The 10872-nt window shown below is 35.1% G+C and overlaps 1 protein-coding gene across 5 annotated transcripts; it reads right to left on the bottom strand.

Moving 5' to 3' along the window:
* LOC105165142 (metal-nicotianamine transporter YSL1) lies at positions 7140–10582 on the bottom strand. 5 transcript variants are annotated; one of them, XM_011084035.2, is made up of 8 exons: positions 10274–10582; positions 9789–10194; positions 9524–9699; positions 9002–9096; positions 8768–8902; positions 8486–8675; positions 8284–8398; positions 7140–8186 (listed from the first exon to the last, which is right to left on the bottom strand). In XM_011084035.2, the coding sequence occupies exons 2-8, from the start codon at positions 10168–10170 to the stop codon at positions 7261–7263; spliced, it is 2019 nt and encodes a 672-aa protein (XP_011082337.1). In that variant the 5' UTR covers positions 10171–10194; positions 10274–10582; the 3' UTR covers positions 7140–7260. The 5 variants fall into 5 exon arrangements, with proteins under 5 accessions (XP_011082337.1, XP_011082340.1, XP_011082338.1 ...); XM_011084038.2 differs by having other exon boundaries at positions 9789–10160; XM_011084036.2 differs by having other exon boundaries at positions 10284–10582.

Raw genomic sequence — 10872 nt, 5'->3', positions numbered from 1 at the left:
TGCATTTAGAACTCCCTCCAAATTTTGAGCATACTCAAGGCAAATTGTAATCATGTGCAAAGTAAATGACGTATTTTATGAAAAAGGTAATTTAACAAGTATCAAACAAGTTTTTACGTAATGACTATTATCAAAAACTAGTGGACTATTTTTCTCTCCACTTTCCATTCTCTCAAGTGTATCTCTCGACAATTACTACGATAATGTTTCACCATAAGCTTGCCTATACACCATGTCTCCATCGCTTTGAAATATCCACATATATGGATCAAAAGGTCTTTGATTTTGGTTATAATGGGGCTTTGGTTTGGGGGTAGGAGATAAGGATAACAAGGTTAAATTCCAAGAAACCAATTAGAGCACCAAAAAGAAATTTGAGTGAACAACAATTTAAAGTTATCAAAGTTTACTCATCTATTCTCAAAATTCCTTGAACTATGCCCTTTTTATTTCTTTTAGAGAGTTCATACATTTTTTTCTTCTCTTTTTCTCTTTTTCAGTTTTTTTTCTTTGATGGCAAGAAAATTGCTTTTCTTTTTTTCTCTTTTGTCACTTGGGTTTTTTCTTTTTCGTTTTCTTTTCTTTTTCTCCTCTCTATTTTTTTTTTGCGATAGGCATAGAACAAGAAAATTAATATCGGCTCCCATAAAGTAAAGAATACCACAATTTGGGAACCCCCCACACATATTTCGAGATAAATCTTTTAAGCATACAAATTACAAAGGTCAATTCCCCATTTTGCTAACTTATTCTTTCGAACATAAACCCATTTTCCTTGATGCTCTAATAATTCTTGGAATGGTAAAAAAATCAAGGGGTTAAACAAATGACGGGATAGATCTGTAAATGATGGATTATATCAACAAAATAGATCAAAAAAGGCTCAAAGGGGTTCTCTAAAGTTAAAATATGTTGGGTGGTTAAAGAAGGCCGAAAGTGGTTTCTAATGCCTTTCTCATATCCAAATAAATGCATATTTGTGCGGCCTCGATGTGATTCGAGGCAAGTTCTAGGAAGTCAAAGTCATAGAAGTGTTTTTCTCTCAAGAAAGAATGAAATTCAACATGAATGAATATATCAAGCTCAAAATCTCACTAGGTGTGTTTTAGTCCACTAATCCTATATCAAAAGATTTTAACTCAAGTCATTTTGGTAAAACCAAGTTTTCAACTTTGTGAATTATCCTCAAGTATAGCACATGTATTTGTTTGCACATAACGTTATTAAGCCGATGGTGGTCCAAAATTGAAAGGGGTTTCATCATGCCAAAATTTTCCAAAAGTTTTGTCAAAAAAATTTTACGTTAAAAAGAAAAGAAAAATTTTCACAAGGCTCATTCCTCAAAAGTTTTGATCAAGCGCATTTCTACCAAGCATCAAGCACAAAAATATCTTTTCGAGCAATTTCAACAACCACGTTCAACAATCAACAAGAACAACAACCAAATTCAATAAGCAACCAACTACAACCAAATTCAACAAGCATGCTCAACAACTATACCCCCACACTTAAAATCCACATTGCCCTCAATGTGGACCATGACATGCAACTCAAGGATTAAAAATTAAAATAAGAGATAGTTTAAGGAAGCGTCCCTGAGTGCATGTTGCGAAGAGTTCATGGCGTGGGTGGGCTGGTGGAAGACGGTGGCGGTGACTTTCGGTGAGACGGCGGAGAGTCAAAGCTTGGAAAAAGATTGAGTGGTCAAGGGCTTTGACCCCCTTGACCCCTTTTATTCAAATTTTTCAAATTTTAATTTCTTTTAAATAAGGAAATAATGAAAGTTGGACAGCCTACAAAATCATAAGAAAATATAATATAGATTTATTTATTAAAAGTTTATGGATTGAATAATTTTAAATTAATGGATAAACGAACAACTTTGGGCTTTAGTCTATGTCAATACCCATGAATATTTTACATTATTAAGTCATTACCATACCCATGGCTATTTTAGGGTGTTAGACCTTATCCATACCCACTCATTTAATTTCATAAATTTAAGGATAGAATCTTCTATCTATTGAGCAGAGTATAGATATGAGTACTATAAAAATTATATTTTTAGTATTAGTTGGATAATACCCTACCTATTGACAAATATAACTTCTCTAAAGCCTAGGCCAAGCCAAGACATCACATAATCATTACCCAGATGAAGACCAAGTATTGGAGGACACAACACGCCAAGTCAACGTAGACGACCCTCCCCAGACTAGAAGTTTCAGATTTTAATATTTGTGTTAGTTGTATTAAAGGAGAATAAATCAAGAACTGTTAGGACTTATACATATAATTATTTCCATTGGCTACAGCTTCTTGGGATAGACAATAATATTACATGACATTTATAGACAATTCTTCACAATATGTCTACCCTTATCTCATCTATGAAAAGAATTCTCAGTTCTTGGATATGTTCAGAATTTATAACATTGAGATCAATATTTTAAGAACCAGACGGGAGATCGAACTGGTCATGTTACTGGGTCACTGGTCCAATCGGTTAGACCGAATTCAAAAAATCGATTGACCCAGAGCATATTATATATATGTATATATGCATACATAATATAGCAATACACTGTATATCAAATAATTAAACAAAAATATGAAGAAAATAAAACCAAACTTAAAATAAATAATATTCAATTCAACATACTAAGTGCATAAGCTCAAGTGTCCAATACAAATCCTGACTAAAACAATCCATCAGATTATCATAAACATTTATTATTCGATACATGTTCAAATTAAAAAAAAATCATATATAATATTGAACTCGATGGAAGAAGAATAAAGAGATTACCTTTCGAGATTTGAGAAGAAATTGAGTTTGATTTTAAATTTTTAGTTGTGGAAGATTGAGATTTAAGAATTTGATGTTGAAGTTGAGACTTGAGATTTGGAATTTGAGATTGAGAGAGGAGAAACAAAAAAAACAACTTAACTTGTTCCTGCCCTTCTGTCCAATTTCTTTGTACATTTTTTTGGCTTTTCAATTTTTTTTATTAAATTTTAGGGACCGGTTGGACCGGGTTTTGACCCATTCCCTCGAATTTTATATGTCCAACCCGGATCGGACTCACGGCCGATTCCCGGTCGAACAGGCCGGTCCGATCTGGTATTGAAATCATTGTAAAACGCAACTATTGATGAGTCCCTTGGAGCATTAAGGCCAATTCTCTCTGGATCTGGCACATCATTGGCCCATTACTTTATCCAAACCTTATTTCCGATTCAATCCAGAGCTCATGCACTAATATTGTATAGAGGAAAGCTTCTTCTATTTCTTTGTTAATGGAATTGGGAATGCAAGACAACACCATACAGTCTGCACATTTTCATTATTCTAATTCCTCCTTACACCTTGTCAGTTTGACGCAAGAACCATTAATAAAACCCAACTTGTGTTTAGCCCCCAGAGCTAACCTCATTGCCCTGCTCCATGATAACCAATTTCTTCCATACAAAAGTAGCGAAACCAAGCTATTACCGGGTTGGTTTCCTCCTGCAACTTCAAATTTTCTAGGACTAGTGGAATTTTCTGTTCACCCACTGTTCCCCATGTATTCCCATTTTCATTTTTTGCGGCCATAACCATTATAAAAGAAGAAGGAAAAATTTATAAGAAAATTTGAGGGACCAACAAGAAATTCAAGAATGATTTAAAAAAAAATGCTCGAAGGGGAAAAAAAAATCGACAGGACCAGAGACCATCCATGCTCACAATCGCTGAGAAGATCCGCCAAAGCCATGAACAGAGATGGAGAATGTTATTTCTTCTTGTCTTGCTAAAAATCGAAAAAAAAAAAAAGAAACTTTACAAGTTAAGTGGATAACCGCTCACAACAAACATTAAATGGACCTAAATACAAAACAACCAACTTAACTATCTAATCTAACAAACTAAACTAATACTTGACGGTTAATAGGTAATTAACAAACCTAATGTTAACTACAAATAAACAGACCAAAAACGTTGCCTAAAACCAAAGTCACATTAGCTAAGTGGTGACACTGATGAAATGAATGTATAGCTTTAGGGTGGTCTTCTATTTGATAATCCTAACAAAATCTAGTAGATTTATTTCTTAAAAGTTTATGAATTCAATAATTTTTAATTAATGAATAAATGGACATCTTTTGGCATTAGTCTATATTAATACCCATGGATATTTTGGGTATTTAGTCATTACCATACCTATGGGCATTTTAGGGTATTAGACCCTATTCATACCCACCCATTTAAGGAATGAATCTTCTATCTGTTGAGTAGAATATAGATATGAGTAGTACGAAAATATTTTTTAGTATGAGTTGGATAGTACCCTACCTATTGACAAATATAACTTGTCACAAGCCTAGGCCAACCCAAGACATCAAGCAATCATTACTCGGTTAAAGACCAAGTACTTGAGGATACAACACGCCAAGTCAACAAAGGAGCTTGTAGATGACCCTCCCGGACCAAATGTTTCGGATTTTAATATTTGTGTGAATTGTATTAAAGGGGAAGAAATCAAGAAATGTTAGGACTTATACATATAATTATTGCATTGGCTACGGCTTCTTTGAATAGACAATATTATTATATGACATCTATAGACAATTATTCACAATATGGCTATCATTATCTCATTCATGAAAAATACTCTCAGTTGTTCACAATATGGCTACCATTATCTCATTCATTGAGATCAATGTTTTCAGAATTGGACCAGAAATTGAACCGATTAAGTTACTGGGTCATTGTTTCGATTGGTCTGACTGAATTCAAAAAATCGATTGACTTAGAGCTTATTATATATATGTATATACACACACAATGTAGTAATATATTGGATATCAATTAATTAAGCAAAAAGATGAGGAAATAAAACCAAACTTAAAATAAATAACATTCAATTCAACATACTAAGTGCATGAGTTTAAGTGTTCAACATAAATCCTGACTAAGACAATCCAACAAATTATCATCAATATTTATGATTCAACACATGTTCAAATTAAAAAAAAAAAATCATACATAATATTGAAATAGATGGAAGAAGAAAAAAGAGATTACCTTTTAAGAATTGAGAAGAAATTGAATTTGATTTAAAATTTTTAGTTGTGGAAGTTTGAGATTTGAGAATTTTGACGTTGAAGTTGAGACTTGAGATTTCGGATTTGTGATGGAGATAGGAGAAAAAAAAAAAACCTTAACTTTTCCCTCACCTTTTGACCGATTTCTTTATACATTTTTTTTTTACTTTTTCAGTTTTCTTTTTTTCTTTCTTTTCTTTAATAAATTTCACAAATTCACCGGATCAGATTTTGATCAGTTCACACTGGTTAGTCCTCCAGTTTTATATGCCCAATTCGGACCGGATGAATGGTCAGTTCCCTGTCGAACCAGTTAGTTTGATTTGGTTTTGAAATCATTGTAAAATGCAACTAATGATGAGCCCCTTCAACCATTGAGGCCAGTTCTCTCTGGATCTGGTACATCATTGGCCCATTACTTTCTCCAAATGTTGCTTCCAATTCAATCCAGCACTCACACGCCGACATTGTAAAGAAGAAAGCTTCTGCTATTTCTTTGTTAATGGAATTGAGAATACAAGACAATACCATACAATTTGCACATTCCCATTGTTCTAATTCCTCCTCACTCCTTGTCAGTTTGACACAAGGACCATTAATAAAACCCAACTTGAGTTTAGTCCAAAGAGCTAACCTCATTGCCCTGTTCCATGAAGAGCAATTTCTTCCATCCAAAGGTGTTGAACCAAGCTAATACCAGGTTGGTCTCCTCCCTGCAACTTGAAATTTTTTGGGATTAGTGGGATTTTTTGTCCACCCATTGTAACCCCTGTATTCCCATTGCCATTCTTCGCAGCCATAACCATTCAAAAAGAAGAAGAAAATTTTTTATAAGGAAGTTAGATGGACCAACAAAAAATTCAAGAATGATCTAAAAAATGCATGGAGGGGAGAAAAGAAAAAAAAAACGACAGAACCAGAGACCATCAAAAGAATGCTCTGATACCATGCTCAAAATTGCAAAAGAAGATCCGTCGAAGCCATGAATAGAGATGGAGAATGTATATTTCTTCTGTTCTTGCTAGAATCGAAATGGATGAAATTTTACAAGTTAAGTGGATAACAGCTCACACCTAACATTAAATAGACCTAAACACAAAATAACCAACTTAACTATCTAATCTAACAAACTATACTAATACTTGAAGGTTAAACAGGTAATTAACAAACCCAATCCTAACTACAAATAAACAGACCAAAAACACTACTCTAAAACCAAAATCGTATTAGCTAAGTGGCGACATTTATGAAATAAATCTATAGCTTTAGGGTGGTCTTCTATTTAATAATCCTAACAAAATATAATATAGATTTATTTATTAAAAGTTTATGGATTGAATAATTTTAAATTAATAGATGAACGAACAACTTTGGGCGTTAGTCTATATCAATACCATACCCATGGCTATTTTATATTATTAAGTCATTACCATACCCATGGCTATTTTAGGGTATTAGACTATCCATACCCACTCATTTAATTTCATAATTTTTAGGGTAGAATCTTCTATCTATTGAGTAGAGTACAGATATGAGTACTATAAAAATTATTTTTTTACTACTAGTTGGATAGTACCCTACCTATTAACAAATATAACTTGTCCCAAACTTTGGCCAACCCAAGACATCACATAATCATTACCCAGATGATGACCAAAAACTGGAGGACACAACACGTCAAGTCAACGAAGGAGCTTGTAGACGACCCTTCCCGGACCAAATGTTTCAAATTTTAATGTTTGTATCAATTGTATTAAAGGGGAAGAAATCAAGAAATTTTAGGACTTATACATATAGTTATTTCCATTTGTTACGGCTTCTTAGAATAGACAACAATATTATACAACATTTATAGACAATTATTCACAATATGGCTACCCTTATTTCATTCATGAAAAGTAATTTCAGTTCTTGGATATGTTCAAAATTTGTAACACTCTGAGATTGTGATTCAACTAGTCAAAAGGAGTTAAGGAATCAGATTTGACTCTAGTGGTGGATTCTGCATCAAATATAACAGGTAAAATGAACAATGTGTAGAATGAAAAAAGTTGCTAAAAAGGACTTTAATAATTTTTTTCATATTATTTATTATTACACATTAGATACTGTTACATGGAAATGTTTGGTAGAGCGAACCGCAGAAGTTATATCAAAGAGCTAAAAATCCCATTACCCAGGCAAGAATTTCATGCAGATTGGAGGAGTAATCTTGGCCAAAGCCAAAACTGATGCAGGAAGTGTCCATAAACCTTCCCCACATATCAAACCAGAGGCCACTGCTGGAACCATCAGCTCTGCCTTCTTGGAGTTAACTTTCTGCCACAGAAAAACCACTAAACTCCCCACACACATATCAATGGCAAAGTAGCCTCCAATTAAAAACGGCACTGCCATCGCGGTTGGAATCGGCATCCATTTACCAGTCCTCTTTGGTAAAAGATCTTTCAAAAGGTTAATCGCAATAGCAAACCCGAAAAACCCATAGCAGAGCTGGAGGCAGTGTTGGGGCAAGGCCGAAAAGCCTTGGACCCCAATAATGGCCAAGTTTCTGTATATTATAGCATAAGGGGCCTTGAATTCTCCATCTGGATTACCAATATCAAATGCCTTATAGAACAGAAAGAAGCTCAAAGGTGAAACAATGCAGCCCAAAGCCGTCCCTAAGGCTTGGCTCAGCAGCATTGCTCTTGGTGATGTTAAAGTTAGATGGCCTGTTTTAAAATCTTGCATCAAAATGGAAGCAACATTGATGATGGACTTGAAAAGACCACAAGCAGCCAATGCAGCAATGACACCGTGCTCTTTTCCCGACATTGCAGCAATCGTGAAAAGTCCGACTTTTCCATAGTTATAGGCCATGTTTATATCTGTCAATCCTACTCCATATGCGTTGCAGAAGGCCAGAGATGGGGCAAAAATGTAGGCCACGAGAACAAAGTACCATTTCAGCTCTGGAAAAATGAATGGAATCACCACCACCGATATCATGGATAATATTATGTAACCTACAGCTCCTAACCAGAGAGGAATGCTTTCTCTAATGAAGACTTCATCTTTTCGACGATCTCGCAGGGCCTTGTCCCCATTTACTCCTGCTGAGTCACAAAACACAACATTATGTTCAACTTCAGGTTTATAAAATTCTGTCAATTTTGGACCTTTTTGAGTCCACAGACTGATATCAATACTTACCTGAGTTGATACTCTTGCTATAAAACCTGCTGTGAACATTAATGATTGTGGCGCGTAATATCTTGACGAAATTATAGAGCCCATCACCCAGAAGGAGGGCAATCGAGATAAATACCTAAGAAAATGTACATACTAGAAATAGTTAATTTCTCCTACAAATTTCTGTCCCGAAAAAACAAAGAAAAGAATGTAGGATATAAACCTTATAACCGTTGAGACTCTTCATACTGCTTTCTGGTATATCTGCTGGAAACCAATCTCCTTTAACTTTTCCTATAAGTGGCCACATCATACCATATGAAAGCACAGCTCCAAGAAGCAAAGACAAGTTCACAATGTGGGAGCAAATCATTCCAGTCCCCACATAAGTCATGCTAAAATCAAAGTAAAATCTGCCCCAAGAAAATGACAGTAAGGATAAGCAAAATCTCATCATCATAAGCTGCTGCATAACAAAAATCTTGCAAGTTGAAATTAGTCGTACGTCTGCTTCCTTGCTTGAAGTCCAAAAGTCGGAAATTGTGAGAAACCACAGTCCTCTTTTGCTGTATAAAACCACTGGAAAAATCCCCACAGGAAACTGAAAGAAAAGGTCCTGATGAAACCCTTTACTTGCTTCCTGCAACACAATTATGCACAAGCTCGTTAGCTCCTGATGACCGTTTTCGTCTAACACGTACGTCCTAACTCAAACTCTGTGTTGAAAAAGTTGATTTACTTGGCCATTTTGTCACCTCTGCTGTGGAATCCATTGATAAGAACAGCGGTTGCCATGCCACTCGGGTAGGTCAACTTGTAGTCGATTATCAAGATCTGGGGACCAATTTTGAACTTAATGCAACTCTAATAAAATATTAATCACTTTGGGAATGGAAAGCAAAGTATTGATTTAATTCCAGCATCTAACTATAAAGAACTCTTAGCATTGACAGTACACTAACTCATGTGGTCCAGACCAAACAGTTCAAATCAAGGATTGGGAGAGTAACATATCATACTCCACCTCAAAAAAAAAAAAGGGGGCTTAAAAATAGTGCTCAGAGGTCTTTCTCTAATCAGAAAATTCAGTTCCTCCTGAAATTGGTAAAATCCCAGCATGAAAAATAAAAGAAAAGGAACTTTTTCAAGAACTGATGCAATACTAATCTTTTTCCTGAACTTAAAACTATTAGTAAAGTACCGTCTTTAATGACGTTTATTCAGATACTAGCACTAAAATTTTGAGGGTTTCGTTGCATACTTTGCGAAGAGGAATCAACACGAAAAGGCCGACGAAACAGACTAAAAAGAGGAATCCAGTCATCCAACCAATTCCAGGCTCCTTTATACTGCTCGGAGTATTTCCTTCAATACTGGTTCCACCTGACAGCTCAAAGGTTTTCTTGTTCATTCCCAGGAGATAAGATCCAAACCCTCCTGAAATTCGAAAAGAGATCAGAATTCAAGAAAAACAAGAAAAGACAGTACATGTGTTGCCTTAAAAACAAGGTTTTTATGGTTTCAACCTCCAACTGCGATACTGTAACATGCAACGACGCATGTCTGTATCATGGTATTCTCCTGCTTGGTGAAAGGAGCTGAGACGATCCCGGTTTTCTGAATGAGTTTGTTCCATGTCCTGATGAAAATGAATGCAAGAAGGGCTGCTGAAACATTAAGGTTTGGAGTGATTCCTGTTGTCAGATTCAACTTCATTGCAATAACACTGAATATGGATCCAATCAGTATGCTGGCAACGACTCCACGGACTGTAATCTGCTTGTTCCATGGCTGAACCCTTTTGGAATCCTCATCAGTTCCTTCCTCAAATTCCGCCAACTGATCCTCTTTTTCAATCTCCCCCTTCGTCGTCTCCAGCTCGTTTTCGATACTCATATCTACAAGCATAAGAGTTTTTCAGCTTCAGAACTCCTAAACATGGGTAACCAAGAATCAAATTAGAAAAAACGGATTGAAAAAAAAAAGTAGAGTTGAGTTCTCTACTACTTACTGCAGCTGACCTTGATATTCTTCTCTCTTTGCTTCAATTGGAGGAAAGTAGAATACTACTTAGGATTAAGAAGAATGCCCAATTACCATATATATATATATGTGTGTGTGTATTTGTGTAGTTTAATGATAGAAATGAGAAACCAGAAGTTGTGCAGAGAAATGGCCAATAAGTATAGCTGCATATGGGATTTGTGAATGCTTCAGGGATCAATCTTGCTACCACCCCCAAGATAACTCTCTCTTTAAATATTCTGAGACTTTTCAAGTCAAAATTTTGCATTCCATGTTTATAACATATTAATTATTAGCCTTTGACATGTACTGTGCTAATTAGAGAACTTTGGGAGAAAATATATATGTATGCTCTATTGATGAATAGTAGAATTCGATAATGTTGGGGAAATTGCATTTATTATCCGCAATTTAGGGTTAATTTACTTTTGGATTTAAGGCAATTTTAGTCTTCTAATTTTAGGCAATTCTCATTTAGTCCCACAACTTATTAGGGTTCCATTTTAATCCTTTATAACTTAAAAAAACTAATTTTTGGTACACGTTTTTATTTTCGCGTCTTCGCCGCATGAGCTTTTTAAGCCA

This window comes from Sesamum indicum, linkage group LG6 (genome assembly GCF_000512975.1).
Source record: "Sesamum indicum cultivar Zhongzhi No. 13 linkage group LG6, S_indicum_v1.0, whole genome shotgun sequence".
NCBI classification, from domain to species: Eukaryota; Viridiplantae; Streptophyta; class Magnoliopsida; order Lamiales; family Pedaliaceae; genus Sesamum; species Sesamum indicum.
The sequence above is the reverse complement of the archived record's forward strand: the minus strand, read 5'-3'. Positions and strand labels throughout refer to the sequence as shown.

Coding starts and splice junctions, on each gene's coding strand:
- LOC105165142 (XM_011084035.2), bottom strand. CDS start 10,170: ATGCTTGTAGATATGAGTATCGAAAACGAGCTGGAGACGACGAAGGGG. Junction 9,700..9,788: donor TTACAGTATCGCAGTTGGAG/GTTGAAACCATA, acceptor TTCGAATTTCAG/GAGGGTTTGGATCTTATCTC. Junction 8,187..8,283: donor TAGCAAGAGTATCAACTCAG/GTAAGTATTGAT, acceptor TTTGTGACTCAG/CAGGAGTAAATGGGGACAAG.